This window comes from Mycteria americana, chromosome 8, assembly GCF_035582795.1.
Source record: "Mycteria americana isolate JAX WOST 10 ecotype Jacksonville Zoo and Gardens chromosome 8, USCA_MyAme_1.0, whole genome shotgun sequence".
NCBI classification, from domain to species: Eukaryota; Metazoa; Chordata; class Aves; order Ciconiiformes; family Ciconiidae; genus Mycteria; species Mycteria americana.
The window spans coordinates 27,940,662-27,960,213 of NC_134372.1; the positions used below are offsets into that span (position 1 = coordinate 27,940,662).

Sequence of the window (19,552 nt, forward strand, 5' to 3'; positions counted from 1 at the left end):
CCAGGAGCTCAGCCACTCTGAATAATGCCTGCAGGGACTCCTTTCCACTCCCTCGCTGTTGGGAGATGTACACTTGCAGTGTTCTCCCAGGTTCTTGCTGAAGCTGTATTCTTTTGGTGCAGTGGAAGTTCACTGTTTTGATGTTCAGTTTGGGTTATCTTGGGTCAGGATCAAATTCTAGTGTCAGACAAATGCCATGCAGGCACTGACCCAGCTCCAGTTCCCCTTCTGATAGCAACAGTGATGCAGGAATGGGAGGAGGCCAGGACAACTAGGGCTTTCTGTGTTGTGAGCAATATCTCATATCCCACATGGAGACCAGCAGGCGGCCAGAGCAGATTGCAAAGCCCTGATATTGCTCTCCTGCCTTCTGTGCCCACTTGTCCTTAAGCAGACGGAGCCTTGGACAGTGAGTCCCGGCTGGGGTAGCCAGCTCTTTGACAGGGCCTTGCCTTCATTTGTGAGCTGGTTTCCAAATTTTACCTGCAAAGATGAAGGCAGGCACAGTTTTCTCTCCAGGAGCTGATCTGAGATGTTCTTCTGGATGCAAACCCTGGAACCCAGCGGGAGGCAGGGTATCACTGCAGGCTCTGCCAGGGTCCAGCTACCTGGTGCCTATTACAGATGTGTATGGGCTACTGGGGGCAGTGGTTAGGTGGGGACAACAGTTGAATGGGAACAGGTCCCATGGTGGAGAGAGAGAAAGGGTATTGAAGTGGACTTGATATTGCACAAGGCAGTTTTGTGGCAAGAGGCAGTATCCCCTGAGAACAGGAAAAGTGTGGGCATTGTTATCCCAAACAAGGTTAATGCAAAGCCGCAAAGACCAGAAGGGATTCCTCTGAGGGGCAGCTCTTGGTATTGAGCTCAGTGTCTGCAGAGAGCCCAGGGCCTGTACAGAGACTGCTCTGTGGACTATGAGATAGCATGTAGCCATGCAGTCCTAGGGCTAGTACACCACTGGTGTGGTGTGAGGACTATCAAAGGTTTTTACATTACTCTGGGGAGGAGGGGTATCCTCACTGCCTGCCTTTGACACAAAAGTCAGGCGTTGTAGGTTGGCGGAAGAACCTGGGCAGTTCAGCTTCTGTATTCAAGGGGATGTAGGCTTTGTAGCCCAAGGCTCCCTGTAGATGATACAAGTTAGATATATAAAGTTTATATAGTGTGAATACTCCCACATATCTCCTGAACACCTGAGGGCATTCAGGCCTTGAAGATTCAGCCCTTATTCCTTCTGTATGTTGGGACCTCCTTGGAGAAACTGAGGCTGATGGTGCTGCTCTGCCAGAGGAGCTCCTGGAAGGTTTTTGCTGCCCTGAGAGGAGCTTTGGAAGTACCACAGTAGCCTGGATGGACTCTGCGGTGGCTGAAAGCCTTGCTGTGCCTCCGTTTCTGTAAAATGGGAAAGTGGAATTTACTGAAATATTTTTTTTTATGAAGTTCTTTTTCTATTATCTCCTCCTTGTTGTAGTCACAATGTTTCCCTGTGCGTATTCACCGCTGCAGTCGGGATCATTGCTGTGCAAGTCACATTAGGAGCTCAGGCATGCAGAGTATCAGTCTGTCTGACTGCCAGAGCTTAGTGGGGGAACAGGTAAGTTTGCTACCCTAGGTCTGTTCACCCAAAGCTCAATTGGCAGTGACCAGATCAGAACAGTCGATGTGGGTCCAGCTCGTAGCAAGACAGAGCTGTCGTGAGCATCAAGCATGTGCTGTTTCTGAACCATCTCCCACTCTTGTCCCAGCCTTTTGGCTCTGCACCACCTTCCTAGGTTCCCTGCCCTGTCAGGTCTGTTCCTATCCCTGCCTCCGTGATATATTGCTGTCACTCTGCTCCAAAATAGTGGGGTAAGATCACGGTGTTGGTTATATTTCTGTCACAGATGTGCTGGCCTTGGAGTTCATCAAATCCCAAAGTCAGCTAAACTCACTCAGCTACAAAAGCGCACTGTTGTTAGCAGATACATACTCATCAGGCCAATGGTTCTTTTTAACTTTCTTCCTTTCCTGCTTAGCTTCATTTTTGCTTATGAGTTGTGTTACACTTGCGTCCATTAGTGGGAGATGTATTGCTTCTGTCAACCTCTGAGTAATAACCAAACTACCCCAAAGTGTCCACAGGGCCAACGTATCTTATTGCGGCACATAAAATAGACCAGTGAGTACCATCAGCCTGCAATCCAGCAGAAGAGAGCAGCAAAACAGTACTTTGTTAGATAATTGACCTGAAAGACTAATACTGCTGCATTAGGCTCAAAGAAGTTTGTTTTCTGGTCTCAGTGGAAGGAGGGGTACTCTCTGAGTTTCCCAGGATTGATTTGGCTCTATGAGACCTCATTCTTGTTTGTATGAACTCTGCTTTAGAGCAGCCAGTGTTGCATTGAATGATGACATGATAAAAAAATCTCACTCTGCTTTTTTAGATAGCTCCCAAAGTTTTATAAGAAATAACACAGTCCCAGCAAATAGAATGCTCAGTTTGTGGTAGGTATTGTCTGTCTTACAGCCAGCACAAACTCTAAGCTGTGTGCCCCTGGTAATCCGGCTGTGCACAGCCCTCATAAGTCTGATTGCAGTACTACTGTCAAATCCTGGCATCAGTTTTCACCCTCAGCCTCGTTGGCCCTGCCCTGTCTCATTCAAATACCTTCTCCCCAGTTTGCTTTCTGGCACGTGGGACTCTACAGAGCAAATGGAGACTTTTCCTTGGAGTGATCTGGGTGGCTGTTCTGAAATTGGGGTCTTTTCACTCCCACTTGTTGCTGAGCTCCCCTCCCTTGTACTGCACCCCTGTGTTTTGCTTTTAAGGCTAAGGATGCGCTATTCTCCCCTGGTTTATGCCCCTCTATAAGATGAAGACCTCAAGCATCACCACCGCTCTCAGCATAGCAGCAGTGAGTGTTTGCATGGCTGATGGTGCCGGTAAGGCTGGCAAGGCACCGTTTGCCGTGCAGGAACTGAACGAGGGGTCTCTGCAGCTCTCTGGGCAGAGGATCACAGCAGCTAGAGGATCAAACGGTACTGCTGGGCAGCTCATCCTATGCAGCACCCTTTAAGGAGAAGCGCAGAATGCTGGTGAGCCGAGATGTGTGTTCAGCTACAGCCGTTGGGCTTGAAGCAAATGCAAGCAGCTGCCTAGTGCATTCCCCCCTACCCAGGGATGGTCTGCCCAGGGTGAAACCACTGAATTCAGTCTGTTAAACACACAGCGAGCAGCTGGGTGATGAGCACTGGTGAGTTATTAGACTCTAATTAGCCAAGCCACGGAAATCTATCATCCGAGTGTTTTTTTTATCCTTACTGGCTTGGCTTAGGCAAGCTCCAGGCGTCGTAGCAGAGCTTATGTTGTTTGGAGCACCCTGAATGCTTTTATTCCTGCAGATCCAAGATAACTCTGTGGATGCTCAGTCCATGCAGCATCCCTATGGGACCCAAAGGCTCTGGTATCTGGCACGCTGACTGTGGGTTGCAGTCTGATGTCCCCAGTTTGCTTCCTCAAGCAAGTCTGTTGTCATATAATAAGGTTTCATCTTCATCCAGTTGCTTGCTGGATAGAAACACAAAGTACATTTGATCTGGCAAATGTGTTTGCTCTAGGTTTTGAGAGGAATCCAAGTGATTTTATGCTTTCAGACTTCCCTTTTCTTATTATTGTCATGGTGTTGGTTTGTTGGTGTTCTAAACAGTTTTCTCTGCCTGTTCTTCCCTCTGTTCTGTTGACTCTGAGCAGCCTGTGCATTAGGGAATCATTTGCAGCTGCAGCCTAATAAGTCACCATGTCATAGCTCTTTAATTTTTGTGGGGACTGTCCTTTGAGCTATAAGCGCTAAGTCGATGGGAAGTATTAGAGTTATTTAATATTTATGCTGCAGGAGTGCCGGAGGCTCCAGTCAGTTCAAGACTCTTCTGGACAAAGTACTGAGAATACCCAGCTGCAAGCAGAATCAAAGCCTCACTTTGTTGACAGAAAAATAACTGTTCTTTTTGTCTCCTTCTATAAGCTAAATTTTCATTCCTTGTAGAGTACTATTACAGTTGTCAGACATGCATATATTTATGTCAACAAATGCACAGAGACGCATTTGTAATGGTAGGGGTTGAGGGGATGTAAGTGGTGCCTTTGTTTAAACCAGTTGCAAGAAGCGAGTAAGAGCCTTTACAAACCAGGGATGCCTCCAAAAATGAGCGATAGGGCTCCCTGGGACTGAGCGCCAGTGCCAGGACTCTTTGGGAGAGAAGCAGAGAGAGAAGGACCCCAAGGAAGCAGCAGACAGTTGCAGAAGCACTGGTAGCATGGCCCAGACTTGAATCTCTGAGCATGACAAGGAAAAGAGCTATTTTACTTGATTTTTGGTTGAAAGAGGTGTGGAGCTGTGAACAAATCCCATCTCTTCTTGTTTGAGCCTGTGTTCAGGAAACAGGAGTGTATGCACCTTGCAGAGATAAATAGGACACATCCAACTCTCAACTTCATTCTCAGATCTTTTGTAACCTACGTGCTGGCTGACTGCTCACGGCACAGGGCAGAAGCAGCCATCAACAAGGAGTCTGTTCTTCATTGATCCCCAGGCAGGAGGGCTTGTTCTGCTAGGTGCTGAGTGCCCCGACTCACCGGAGTACATTATATACTTAAATACATGTACAGGTGAAGGGTATAAGAGGCAGCATCTTTGTAACTAAGAATGAAAAAATCCATTTGATTTTTCTAAATCTCTTCTGATCTGAGCAGAAGTGTTCATGTAGCCATAGTGGTACAGGGATATACAGGAAAGTTTGCAGGAGAGAGGTAACTTTTCCTTAGACCGGCTGGTACCTCTGAAGAAATCCTGCTTGATTTGCTGGAGTGTGAGCCAGTTTGGTTGCTTCATTATAGTTCTAATTTAACAAAATGCCTCTATCAGGTGCCAGTAAAGGTAAGGGACTTAGAAAGATTTTTTGCAGCTGCTTCCAAACTCTTACAAATTTTGTTAAGTGTTACTTGCTCCTAGTTCTTCATTGATGCTCTAAATATAGGCTAGAGGGCTGTGGCTGAAAACAAGAAATGTAACATTTAGAGATAAATGGTTTGCTGTCTGCTTCTGTTTTAGGAGGGAGATGTCTGGCCAAATTCTTCAGCTGAAATTAATGTGATCTTTAAACCCCGAGAAGCCAGAGTCTATCAACAAACGGTCTACTGCGACATCTCAGGTACAGCTCCTTTCTTCTGCTTCCGTTACCCATAGTGAAGGCGAGGCACAAATAGAACCAGCCCACTCTTGTGTAATTGCTAGGAAGGGTCAGTGGTCAGCAGGGCAGTGCTGGCACATGCCCACTGTCCCTGTGGTTTCCAGGTGGTCTCCTGTCCAAGGCCAGCCCTCAGGATGCCTGGCTACAAGCTTGGATCACTGATCCCAGAACAACCAAGGCAGTGAAGGGATAAGTTTTCGTGCCATGGGTTTGCCAATATTTGCTCTGCTGTGAGGTGTCTGTAAAGACCAAAGAGCTGCACAGCAGAATAGCTTTAGTGGATGAGCACTAAGCCCCTATAGACCATTTACCTCCAAGATGAGTCTTTATTACATGGTTGCATCATCAGACTCCTGAGGCAGTACCAGCCGAGTTCCAAATATGCTCCCAGACCCTGGATCACCTCCCGCTACCCAGATGCTGCCAGACCTTAGGTGGCTGAGCCCTCCTGAGTATGGGGTGTCTGCGAAAAGACCACCTCTGGCCAGCATGTGCTTCTCTCCCTATGTGGGAATTGTCACCCAGGGGCTCCTAGTCTATGGTGCATATGGGTAGCGCTGCACAGGGCTTGCTGTACTCAGCAGGGTGAACACCCTCCCTGGAGATCAGAGTCTGAGCAGTCTGGTAGATAAGCTTTATGCTCATCCTGTCTTACAGAAGTGCTGTCAAATCTTCTTCTGGGAGCAATTATCGTTGACCCACCCAAGTCATACCATCTTTGCCCTTACAGAGGTGATCGCTTTGCTGTGCTAGCATGGGGCTGGGAATGCTTGCAGCAAGCTGCGTGGTTCGGATTACCTTGTCCTTCCTCTGCATCTCAGCAAGGTGCTGCTTAAGGTGTTTTTCAAGAGTGGGACATAGCTGTCAGATTTCCATCCAGGGAACATTATGGTTTTCCCCATCTAAGAGGAAGAGGTGCAAGACCCGTGGTCCTCCAGCAGCCAGGCTCCTGTTCTGGAGGGTGCTGAAATCACTATCCCAGCTGCTTTGTTGCTTTCCTTATGGCTCCAAGCTGACAGATACAAATGTCATGAAACAGCTTTTTATTTATACAGTAATTGCATAGGGTTTACTTGGCAAATGCCACCTACAGTAATTACACAGGGTTTGTGTTAACAAACTGTCTTCCTGCCCACCAGCTGCAGTTGTTAGAGCTGTGGAAGGATTGATTTAAAAAGTTGCTCCCAAGGGACTCCTCGCTCACTGCTGTGCTCCTGGCTGTGGGATTCTTGCTTTGGTGATGGGGGCGTCCATCACTTTGCTGCAGGGATCTCCAGGGCTTGTTCCAGGAAAGCTTTTTTGTTGCAGAGAAATAGGGAAACTACTTGCATGCAACTCTTGAGAGGGTCTGGGAGTTATAGGAAACAGAGCTGGGCAAATGATCTGTGTTTAGAAAGAGGATCCTGCTCTTGAAAGACCCTGATGGGCCCTCAGGAGAGCTTAACTCTTCCACTGGCTCCTTGGAAGACGACCTCTAGGAGGTCATTTAAATGATGCACCTACCCCCCATCCCTTACAAAATAGAGCTGATCCACTGCATTGTCAGAATGGAAACTGTCCCACAGTCAAGGTCCCTGGGTGTAAAAAGAGTTTAAAGAAGAAAACAACGATCTTTAACTAGGGAGTCAATTTTGCTTCTTGGTTCCTCTAAGAAGTGTGACTGCCTTCCTCGTGCATTTGCATGCCAGTCACAAATCCCTTTGGAGTGTGATGTGCAGATGGTGTGCCTGCACCTTGCTGGGAATATTTGGAAGCTTTGCCCCAGTGCAGCACTGTGAATTGTGCAGCTGGATCTCATGCCCCACTGGAAAGTGGCTTTGCTGGCCTCCACTTTTTTTGCAGGTGCCTCCATAAACTGCTTAGCAGATGCTTCTGGATCAGGTGATTTACAGAACTAATCAGCACTGGGCAACTTGCAAAGCTGGCAGTTAAGAAGTGGTTTGAAATTTGTTCTTAGCAAATATTTAAGCTCAAAATGAACTTTCTTAGTTATTCATGCAAATAAAGCCGTGGCTCTTGAGTGCTGGAAGGGAGCATGCAGTGGGGGGCTCAGACACCTAAAATTCATTTTTAGGTTTGTCTGCACACAGAACTGTATTGGATCACACCTTGCAAAATCCCTTTCTAAGCCACTCTTGCAGGGAGAAGCAAAATCCCAAATGATGATCACTCCCTTACCTTGTGACAGAACTGTCCTGCATCATGTAAAACTGTTTATTGATGTGGTCAGATGAGAATCACATTCAAAAACAGTAACAAAACACAGGAACATTCTGTGAACAAGAAACTGAGTGTCAGAAAGCAGCAGAAGTAAGGACTTTGGCAACAAAGTCCTGGGCTGTTGGGCCACCTACACCCCTGTGTATTTGAAAGCAAGGCAGCAATGCCAGTTGTACACCCTGCATGACATGCCAAGGTATTATTCCTGCTGAGATCCAAATTCTCGCTCCACAGTACCAGGTGTGGATTTGGGATTGAAGACAAGGAGGCTGTAGCCCCTCCATGCCCTTGGTCTGTGTGCTCCAGGACATGTTATGGTGGGAGCATCTCAGGGCCACAGCCCAGCTATACCCGTGCCTTGGGCAAAGGCTGGATCTCCTGAAAGCCCCAGCCCCTAGCAAAGAGGAGGACATACTCTCTCTTTTTTTCCTCTCAGCTCTCCTGAATGCTGCGCGTAGTTTAGTCTGCTCCTTCTCCTTTGGGAAGAACCCACTCTGAGGTTCACTTGGAAGGAGGAAGAGCAAAATTTTTGGCATTTCCTAAAGTTTCAAGTTCAGTGTAGGGATAGAAGAAAGGATGGTTGCCATGGACCTTCAGGAGAAGATGAGGACCTACTGCAGAAGGGGAAGAACTGCCACTGATTTTTTCGATCACGATGGCCATGGGACATGTCTCAGCATGATCATGGACAAAAACTTGTCCCTTGGAAATCTTTGCCATTTCCTAAGAGCTTTGATGGCTTAGACCTAGAGATTTTAATGAAAACTAAGCTACACGTGATGCAAGGTGGAGAAATCTTTTGACAGTGAGCACCCAGTACTGCCTCTTTTATAATATCTGTGGAATAGAAATACACAGCCCTCCAATTAATACCTGAGCTGTGAAACATAACCCTCATCTCTGCTATCAGCTGTGCTTTGGCTGGATCCACTTACAAAATGTTGAATTCAACAAAAGCTCCCTAGCTCTTGCTTTCTGGCTTTGGACATTATCAAACATCCTCATCCCATGGTTGCAAAATCAAAGTCAGTAATCATTGAAAAAGCTGTTCCAGGACAGTTTTTTCAAGTTGTGATCTAGTCCCTGTCTTGTCACACCTAGGCTGCTCTTTGTAATAAGAAGTCATTTTGGAATAACTATGCAAAAGACTTTTTTTAAAAGCAATTTTCAATCCCTAATCTTTAATAAATGGTGAGCATTGCACAAAAGGAGCTTGAAGGCAAGAGGAGTATTTTTGCACAAAAGCTACAGCAAAGGTTATATACAACTTTTGAGGCTCTGTTTTCCTCCTTGCGCTACTTGCTTTCCATGCAGAGTAGAATGGGATGGCAGGGAGACCTAAGCTGAAATTTGAGCTAGGATTCAGGTACTTTGGCCTGCTCCAGTGGTTCAGAACAGCCTTCAGACTGAAAGGTCCTGCACTTAGCAGGACTTAGCACTTAGCAGACTTATGGAAGAAAATTAGCATCTTAGAGTTTAGCTATAAGTCTTGCGGTCTCAGTTACCTTTGCAGCAAGGGATGTGTGTATTAGCAGTATATTTATGGCTTATCTGATCTCAGTAGTGAGGAGGCTGGCTTTCCATAACTGCTCAACACGCTTCAGGTAAGGTGTCTTTACAAAAAGCTGAGCTCTTGGTGTCATGGTGGGAATAAGTGAGTGCTTCTCCTCCCTGGAGATCATAAAGCCCTGTGTTATTTAGGTGCTGCTGCAGGAGTTGAGCCCTGGAGCATGCAGGTACGGAGCTGTATGTTAGGCACAGGCGGTGGCTGAGATGCTCTGCCTGCTCTAGGCAGCCCTTGGATGTGTGTATCGCCATTAGCAGGGAGCTTTGCCTTGCTTGGTCTTGTACTTCTCAGCTCCTGTGCTGTCATCTCTGACTGCATCAGTATAGACAGCGGATTTTTATCTTCAGTTCTGTTTCCTGAGCTTTGTGCTTTCACTTGAATGGATTTCAAAGCTCATCGAACTGCATGGGAAGAAATTCAGAGATCAAGTTTTAAACTCGGTGTCACTTTTTCAGGGTGCAGACTGATTGCTAAATTAGAAACCAGCCCAAGGGCATATCTCCTGAGGGAAGAGAAGGGTCCTGTATCTTCTCCTGGAGCATCTAGAGCAGGTCCCATCCAGCCCGGACTAGCACTGAGGCAGCCGGAAAATCCAGGGCAACAGAGGGAATTGTTGTACTGAAATGGAAATCTCTCCCCAGGCCGAGAGACCAGGCTGCCCCTGCGTGTCAAAGGGGAAGGCATAGGGCCCTGGCTCTGCTTCAGCTTTGACCAGCTGGACATCGGGAAGGTTTTTGTTGGATCAGCCCACAGCTATGAGGTGAGCGCTAGGGGTTCTCAGGGGCTGGGGTGGATCCTGACGGTTCCTGGGGCAGCAGTGAGCCTTGTGGACCTGCAGGATTTCTGGCAACTCAGGCAGCTGTGAGCAGGGAATATTTGACATAATAGTCAAATTTGGGGGGTTTCACAGAACCTGGATGCTTTTGATGGAGTCCAAAAGGTATCTATGTTGTTCATGAAGCCCTAATCCCTGCTTTTTGGCAACCTCCCTTTGACATCAGCTGGGAGGCTTCATGCAAAAAAAAAAAACCAAAAACAAACAAACAAAAACAAAAAACCCAAAACCCTTGACACATGAAAGCAATGCTGGGTCAAAAAGGTAAATATTCAGAGGCTTTTGTTTCAGCCCTAAATGCAATGCATCTTTGTACTCTGGCTGTTAAAAAGCAGCTGGAACAAATTTACTGTGTTTGAACTCAAGTCCATTGCAGTTTTCAGTTAAGTGCATCCTACCAATTCCTGGGAGTCGGAGGAAAGCTGTCCAGCCTCCTGGCTCAGACCTGTCCCTAGCAAAGAAATTGGCAGTGCTCCCCCTTGCTGACACTTCAGACTTGGTGCATCTCTGCCTCTATGAGGAGCAAAGCATTTCTTGAAATGAAGTAAAGGAACTTTCTATATATTCGCTTCCCCCCAATGGTGTCAGGTCTTCTGCAAAAAAAAAAGAAGAGCAAGCGAAAGAGGTAGAAAATGAGGCAATACATCATGCCAGACACTTTCAAAAGCTTGACTGTGGCAGGGAAGGACACATTAAGGTGTTTTCTTACCAAAATATTGTGCTCTCTATGCATTTTTAATGCTGATACTTTATTGATTCTCTCTGTATCAATTTATTGTTTTCATTACTTGAGAAAATGTGAATAAGTAGATGATGCTGTTAGTGCTGTGCTAAGCAGCTAGACTGGAGGTAAACCTTAGCTCAGCATAGGATCCCTAAGTGCAATTTGTAACTAAGGTGTAAAATGCATGGGAGGAGAGAGTAGTTTTCAAGTTACCATTGCAGAGTTTGAATAAGTGAATATTTTCAACAGCAGCTGCAAAATTAAAAAATAAGGCACATCTCTCTGCTGCTGTCTCAATTTTTCTGACAGGTTTTGCAAGGCCAAAATTAGGGAAAAGAAATCCAAAGCAGATAGTCCAGTCCATGGAAATGGCAGGGTTTCACCCTGAAGCAATCAGAAACTTTACAGCGTTGCTCTGGGTAGGTTTGTTCATGACTGACAGCATGCTGGTACTCACAGGCAGATGTGGGCATTTCTTGCCCAGCATGAAAAGAGCTGAATCTCAACAAATGCTGTGGGATTGTGTCACTTGTTCGAGGCAGTAGATCTCTCGAGTGTTCAACAAAATATGGCTTGATTCTAAATTTCCCGTTTATTCTAGTAATGGTAAAATCTTAGATGGTAGCTGTGAATATTTAGGAAAGATAAATTATTTGGAATAGATGGAGCTGCTGTGCACCTCACGCTCATCCTTTCCTGACATGTCTATTTGAGCAAAGACTAAGAAACTATCACATCAAAGAAAAAATAAAAGAAACCTAAATTATATACCGTAGCAGAGTTGGGGAGTGCTTCTGAAATTGGTTATAGTGCTGTCCTGAGGTGTCTTCTACATGCAATAAACTTGTTGGCTGCAATGGAAGCTGAATGTGTTCTGCCCTTGGCAGGATTGGATTCATCTGGAGCAGAATCAGTTGTGTGATGATTCACTAGTAATGCTGCAACCACTCTTCATTGCTCTTAGAGACAGGTCTGAATCAACTTGGTGATGCAGAGCAGGTCCTCTGCACTGCAAGCTGAAGTGGACTGGTCTGTATCAGTGGAATAAACCCAGGGTGACTCTGTTTATATGAAGTTATCACCGCTTTGCATGAAAAAACTGAAAGGCACAACTTGTCCTGTTGTATTTTCTTTGGCTTCTGCCAAGCAGCAGCACACAGCATTTTCTGCCTTTTACAGATGTTAATTGTTTAATCAGAAAACAAATCAGCCTTCTGTAAAGAAAAGAAGATTCCTTGTGTATTTCAATTTTGCTTTCTTGCTGCTGCAGGTGATCCTGTTTAACAAAGGAGCCATTGATGCTCTCTTCAGTTTGGTCCCTCCAGCTACAGCTCTGGGCTCCTGCTTCACCTTTCTCCCCCGGCAGGGCATCATCTTGCCGGACGGGCTCCAAGTCATCCAGATCTCCTTCAGTTCCACCATCCTGGGGCAGTTCACGGAAGAATTCAGGTTCAGTGTGAATGGATCCCCTGAGCCTGTGACCTTGACTGTCAGGTGAGGAGGGTTATAGGAGCTTGATGGGCACATCTGTAGCTATCTCTGGGTAATCATCTCCCACCTACCTCATTTTATGATGGAGCAGAGAAAAAAGGTGTTGTCTAAGGTCTTAGTCTTGGCTCTGATCCTAGCATCCCCACAGTAAGAGCCAAGGCTTTTTAACCTTTACTCCACTTTGAACCTTGCAATTGCAGCAGCAAATGAAGTGTAATTGTCTGCGAGAAGAAATCATAGAATTATAGAATGGTTTGGGTTGGAAGGGACCTTTAAAGGTCATCTAGTCCAACCCCCCTGCAATGAGCAGCGACATTTTCACCTCAGAGCCCTGTCTAACCTGGCCGTGAATGTTTCCAGGGATGGGGCATCTACCACCCCTCTGGGCAACCTGTGCCAGTGTTTCACCACACTCATTGTAAAAAATTTCTTCCTTATATCTAGTCTGAATCTGCCCTCTTTTAGTTTAAAACCATTACCCCTTGCCCTGTCGCAAGAGGCCCTACTAAAAAGTCTGTCATCATCTAGTCTGTCATCATCATCATCTGTAAGCCCCCTTTAAGTATTGGAAGGCCGCAATAAGGTCTCCCTGGAGCCTTCTCTTCTCCAGGCTGAACAACCCCAACCTTCTCTCAGCCTTTCCTCATAGGAGAGGTGTTCCATCTCTCCGATCATTTTTGTGTCCTTCCTCTGACCTGCTCCAACAGGTCCATGTCTTTCCTGTGCTGAGGGCTCCAGAGCTGGACGCAGTACTCCGGGGGGGGTCTCACCAGAGCGGAGTAGAGGGGGAGAATCACCTCCCTTGACCTGCTGGCCACGTATGACCATGCGTCCTACACTCTCAATACCCAGTTTAACTTTCAAAGTCGTGGGTTCCTCAGGGAAGCAGCTTTGCCTTCATGGTTGAGCCAGGTTGAGCTCATGGTTGAGCTCTGTGGCTTTCCAGGACACTGTACAGAATTCGGCAGTAACAGGTTCCTTTTGTGACCCTTTGACATCTCTGTGTGAGGACCCTGGGGCTTTAAGTGACTGCCCATGCTGGAAAAATTTTGACTGGAGGCTGTACAGGAAGGGTGTGGAGATGCCTGCTGCCCAGTCCAGGTACCCAGGAGCTGGAGTGACTCCTTCCTACAGGTAGCTCATTCCCCCTTGGGCCATGGCAGACGGTGTGATGGTATCAGCTTTGGGCAGTAGATGGTCTGGGATGTCCTACCTGAACATGCAGCAAAGCCAACAGGGCTTTGGAGATGGCCCAGCCTGGGTGATTCTGCGGCCAGAAGCTGTGTTTTTAAAATCCTCTGTTGTTAATCCATACGAAATGGGTAGCAGCAGCCTCAGCATCATCTCTCATGCTAATGTGTTGGGACAAGCTGTCTTCCTGGCTCTTGTGCAGTGAGTGCTACGGTACCTCCTTTCTGAAGCCAGAAAAGTGCTGATGCGGGAGACAGGGAGCTCTGCAGCAAGTACTGTCACAAGGACTTGGGCATCATCCCATGGGCTGGTGCCATTGCAAACGATAATCCTCACCAAGCAAAGGGGAGAAGGGGAAAAAAAACCCCTGATGATAGGAGAGGCAAAGCTCACTTCTCAGGACCACAGCAGCATGTGAACTTGTCCCCACCTGGTCTTAACCATGGGCTGGTGGGATAATGTGGTGTAGGCAGGAAAGCTGATGCTGGGTGCTCTGGAGCTTTGGGGCTGTCTGTGCCTTCTCGGCAGCCAGCCTCCTGGGCTACTGCTGTTGGGAGGTGCTAGATCAAAGTCGTAGAGAAATGAAAGGAATCTGCGATTGATTTTACCAAGGAGGTAAGGGAAATGGACGAAAAAGAACAATAAGGTTATTCCTTTGCAAGAGAAGAGTGGTGAGTAGGTCTGTTGACCTCAGTAGAGAAAGAATTATGTTGTCTTTGTGTTTGGAGGGAAAGTGCTGCTTTTTTTGGAAATCAAGAGGGAACATTTCACAATCAAATAACTTATTCTCCTCTGTCCCTCCCCCAGCTCGGTCACGGGATGTTATTGCATAAGCAGCTTTCTCCTTGAGCAAGGGCAGGTTTTGCTTGTAAAGATGTGCTTATCACAGGTAGAATACAGTATTGCTTGGATAGTACCCACTGCCTTTGCCCTGCAATGGCCTTGCTTCTGGGGAAGGAAACAGCTGTCAGTAGGATAGCTGTCTTTTGGCTTCCCCACAACCAAATGAAGTGGTCCTTTATCCCCACTGATGCCTTGGCTCGCAGTGCCCAGCATGTCCTCCCCTTCTCTGTGGCCACTCTCTGCCCTGTTCTGCCAGCACCACCCTGGGCTCAGTGCAGACCTTACATCTCAGAGAAGGAGGATTGCTTGTCCTTTTTTATTTATTTCTTCCCTATCCTTGTATTCCTCCTTCCTGGATGGTGGCTCCTATGCAGCCCATCTGATGGTACCCCAGCATTCCCACCTGCTCCCATACAGCTGTCCCTCAGCAGTAATTCCCATTGCAGTCCACTCCTCCCTGAGATGGCATCTGCCTCCTTGATTTCTGTCTTGCCTTTTTCAAGGATCCCTATCTAGCCCTTATGTCTCATTCTCCAGCCCCACAACTCAAGCTGTTTGTTTTCAAAGATGTCCTTCAATATGTCCTTCAAGATGTCCACCCACCCCGTCAAGCTGAGCCTCCCTCTTCGGGAGGTTTTGAGCACTGGGTTTAGTCCTCCATGGAGAAAAACTCCCAGTTCTTTTGAATGGAAGCAAGCTGACTGGTGGGACACTGGGCTGCAAAGGAAGGAACGGGAATGAGTGTTCAAGTGGTTCTTCTCCCACCTTGTGTTGTCCTTCCTGCTCTGCAAGGACCCTGATCTCCCTTCACAAATGCATTACTTAATGCTACTGTAAAACACAGTTGTTGCCAAAAACACTGCCTTTCCCCCCATTTTCTTGCAAGCTGTACTGTTATCAGCTGTGGTGCGCAGAGCTCTGGGTTGGCTCCTTGCCTGAGCCTTCTGGGCAGTCATTCAGGTTTAACTTCCTTGAGCACAGATACAGTGCACTCAGCAGAAATGGCAGTCATTTCCCCACTTGCCTGGCAAGGCTCATCCTTGGCAGTTTCCCAGTGTGATCCCCAGTTGTGGTTGGTTTGGAGGTAGTTTTCCATCATCTCCTGGCAAGTGCTGTGACGGAAAGCGTGCCTGCTCCCTTTGCTCCATCCAAAGTAAGCTGTTAGGGCTTGGGAGGTTAGGTCTGATTATGTGAGGTCCTTGGAGAGGGAACTTCATCATCAGCAGGGATTTGCTACCTGTCTTATTCTCAGAAACTGATTCAGCTCCAAGAATTGAGAATTAGCATTGGATTGAAACCCCTGAAAGTCAGGTTTTGAGTGCTTTTTGACTATGGAATCAGAAGATGCCCAAACCATAGGTGATTATTCTTTACTTGGAAAACAACCTTACAAGGTCCTGAATGCTTGTTTCTTTGGTGTTTAGAAAGGGATGCTGGAAAAGGGACACCACGGATGAACCACGGTCCCTCCTGTGGGATGCTGGGGTCTGTTCATGTGCAGAACAGAGCCAGTGGCAGTCCTGTGGATAAAACTAGATGGCACAGTTCACTGTGGTCCTTGATGTTTAACGAAGAGACAGAGCTGGCATTGATTGGCATGAACCATGAAATAAATTAATGAATGTTGTGCAGCTTCAAGTGCTGATTTCAGTGGACATTGGTGAGTTTTGGAGTTTGGAGCCTGTCTGCTGAATTTAAGGACGGACGAGGTGGTGTAGTGGGTTCAGAGGCACCCACGTTCAGTGGTTTAAGATGTGTGTTGCTCTTGGATGTGTCAGCTGGTGCACTGGTGACAAGCTGATACTTTCCTCCAAGATTCAACTGTCCATTGTGTAGAACTGTTGCTGCTCTTCTCAATGGATATTTGGGGCTCCCCTGGATTCATGCCTCAAAATCCTGCATGCATAATGATTGTGTGGACCAAGATCTTCTGAGAAAGATGTTCATACACTCAATGGAAACACCAGTTCCAGCTATGAAATACCAAAGCAGGAGACCTGTGGCTGGGAAGGCTAGTTACAATGAGTCCACTTCTGTGTGGACACCTCTGTGTCCATCACATTGCAGATGGGGAAACTGAGGCACAGAGCCATCACTTGTTCAGGGTCATTCATTGGGCCAGCAGCAACTTGGGGGCATACCCTGCCTGACATGGCCACATCAGCAGCTATCAGCTGCTGACCACTTTGCTTTGGCTGCCTCCTGTCCACATGGATGCCATGCTGAGCATGAGGGTGACAGGTTGATTTGAAATCCACTGTGATTCTGAGACCAGCTTATATGCATCTGAGTGGTAATGAAAGCTGAACGCTTTGCAGTTCTCTTTAACCACACCAATGCCTCCTCTGCCTGTCTCTGTCCTCACAGGGGCTGTGTCATCGGACCGACTTTTCATTTCAATGTACCTTCCCTCCGCTTTGGTGACGTCTCGTTTGGTGAGTGTGCCCTGGGCTTGGACCACAGCTTGAGAGGTCTGTGCATTACTAAAATGGAGCACTTGAACGTAAGAGCATCTGTCACTTCTGTTCCTCCATAGCAGCCTTCAGGGTGTTAAAACCAGGGCTGTTGGTTGCTTAGGCAGTATTTTGCCATGATGAGATCAAATAGACCAAAGGAATAGAAAGTCAGTATTTTCTGGTGTCCCTTATAGTCTGTTCAGCCCCAACGTCCTAATCTTTGGCAGCAGAATGCCTGTGAAAGTCCTTGTCCCAGAAGGGCCCAAGGGATGGGACTACAGGAGAAAGGAGTTTAAGCTACGTACTAGCCTATAGCGGTTCTGGGTAAATGTTCCTGTTGGAAGGCAAGGACACCATTTACCCACCTAACCTTTAGTGTGAGATGTTAATTAATGCTATGAGGGCACCTCGTTATCACCTACCAGGTAATGTGCCCAAGCAATAGTTCTGCATCAGGCACCTATGTCCTCAGAGACGTGGGCTCCTTCTCCTTCCCCACCAAAAGCCCAGCTCTGCTGACAGAGCTGGTGGCTCAGCATCCAGAGCATCTCCATTGAAATGCAGATTCTGGTTCTCCATCTCAGTCTCACAAAAGGCTTTTTACTGAGATGATCTAAAGTTTAAATGTGAAATCAATTGTGGATTGATTGAAGGGCCATTATCATTCTGTGCCCAGGATGCCTCTGTGTTTTCATGCTGTTCATGGACTTTTAAAGAAAACTCATTACCTTTCCTGAGCTGCTTCCTCCCCTCCCTGCATCACCATTCTGCCACTTCTTTGTTTTCTTTTGAATAAATAAAACAACAAGAAACCCACCAGGCAGGAATATGGTTATGTAATAGGAGATTCATCCTACTTAATCTGATTTCATTAGTAAGGCCTTTTCAGCTGAAGGCACACCTATTGTATTTTTGCTTCTTTTAGCTATGCTGCTAATTGTTGTCTGCATCTGGAGACTTCTGTCTCATTTGGGATTGTGAAGTCTGTGTTTGTTCTTTTTGTGTACCTCCTGCCTCCCTGCTGGAGTAATTGCTGGAGGTGGGCAGTGGTCACTGTTGATGGGCATGGAGAAACTACCTGTTGTGTCTGCATTGGTTTTCCTCCCCATCTGTGTTCACATAATACTTGGTAAGCATGGGAGATGGCTGGCCAGCTCTGTGAGAAGGAGACAAGCCAGATGTCCGCTCCAGAGCAGGTTGTGGGCTGATGTCCTGTCTCTGCAGAACATCCCCACCAGGTGTGGTTGTATCACTGGTGCGTAATGGAAAGCTAGTATCAAAGCTAAAGTGATGTAAACCTTTGTGGGCAGTAATCAAAGCCAGTGTGCAGCGTGGATGTGATGTCCCCATTTGTTAGGTAAGGTGAAACGTGTTTCCTGCTGATTTCTAAACAAGCATCAGGCTTGCCTCCTGTGAAGTGGGCTGCAAATGGTCATGTGCTCAGTCTGGTTGCCCCAGGAGATACTTTAAGGATCCTGCCTAGAGAAACTGCATTAGTGTGCTTTGCATCATGCTATAGTTGCCAATTTCATTCATCCTTTCTTTTACTGTAGCTTCTCCTTGATGACAATACACCACTTGTATATATTGAAAACTGTGGGAGTGTTCACGGAGTTAACAGGGAATTTTATGGATTGAATTTTCAGAATAAATGATCTGTCTGGATGCACACTCATAAGTGAGAAATAATTGGTGCTGGTTTGGGGGCATGTGAGAGAGCTCCTCAGTTAAAGAGAGAAAAAATTCTGGTGTTCAGCATCGCTAAGAGTGGGCATTGCCAAGGAAGCAGTCTCCGTGATCAGCATAAAAGGGAACTTAAGTGACAATTAATTCCTTGCTTAGCTTCTCAATTAGCTATAATTCAGATTGAAAAGAGCTAAACTCCAAGCCCATAACAAGATATTCATACCAGGAATCATGGGATAATTGGTGCATAAATTCCTGTTTGTGTCATTTTCCTAGGCTTTCCTTGCACCTTGTCATGTCGCCTCACTAACACCTCCTTGGTGCCCATGACTTTCAACCTTCGCATTCCTGGGGATGGCTCAGGAGAGCCCAGTGTTACCAGTTTTGTTCAGATGTCAGACAACACTCGCCTGTCCTGGAGAAAGGAAACTCAAGGTCATGTCAAGCCAACCGAATTTACCATAACGCCCTGCAGAGGGACCATCCGCTCCCAGGGACTCCTGGATATTCAGGTATGGGAAGAGTCCAGCCATACATGCTTCAGCAGGTGGAGCTGAAGCTTCACTGATGTGTGAGAGGGCTTTAGTGTTGCTAGCATAACGCGAGTAAGATATATGCATTAGTGTTAGGCTTTTGTTGGCTGGGTTACTCTGGGACATTTTTGAAGGAGCACCGTTTTGTTTCCAAAGTCATAAGCTGAAGGTCTTGTACTGCATAGTCAAATACAAAAGCCATTCATGTGTTTTTGAGAGCTGCTTAGAGCGATTTCTTTGATTTAAAGCGGGCAGAGGAAGGATGAGGACAGAAGGTGGCTGTTAGAAAGAGATGTCATTGTATAAAGCCGTTTGCTTTTCTTCGTGGTCTTATTTCTCCTCTCCTGTTGAGCAGAAGGAGCTGTATTCACTGCAACAATCTCCAGTGGGGACTGAAAAAGCTCTGGCAGCCGTGAACTGCACAGCATCTGCTGGGCCACGTTTTGCCCTCAGCTTCTCACTGTAAAGCTGAACTCATTCTGTTCAAGTCAACAGATTTCCTCTGGATTTATGCTATTGTAGTTGAGATTAAAAATTGGTCCCGTAATTTTAATACAGTGGTGAGTAGAGCATTAGTCTGTGCTTTAATTTAGCTTACATGTGCCCTGATAACTGCATGGTGTATTTAACAAAGCAGATATTGTCAGAAGACTTTTATTACTCCCAGAGACTCTGCTCTACACATGGACCAGCAGAAGAATTAGGGCAAAATCCTCCCTTTCCTTACCGTGGAACAAGAACTGGAGGACACCACACATGGATGATGGCTTTTGGGAG

The 19,552-nt window shown here is 46.7% G+C and overlaps 1 protein-coding gene across 1 annotated transcript in view; it reads left to right on the forward strand.

The window, feature by feature from the left end:
• HYDIN (HYDIN axonemal central pair apparatus protein) overlaps nucleotides 1–19,552 on the forward strand; it is a 148,253-nt gene that overhangs the window by 41,073 nt on the left and 87,628 nt on the right. The window contains exons 9-13 of the mRNA XM_075511037.1: nucleotides 5,091–5,190; nucleotides 9,658–9,776; nucleotides 11,846–12,069; nucleotides 16,468–16,535; nucleotides 18,519–18,754. Coding sequence (XP_075367152.1) covers nucleotides 5,091–5,190; nucleotides 9,658–9,776; nucleotides 11,846–12,069; nucleotides 16,468–16,535; nucleotides 18,519–18,754 — 747 coding nt within the window. The remainder of the gene's footprint in view (nucleotides 1–5,090; nucleotides 5,191–9,657; nucleotides 9,777–11,845; nucleotides 12,070–16,467; nucleotides 16,536–18,518; nucleotides 18,755–19,552) is intronic.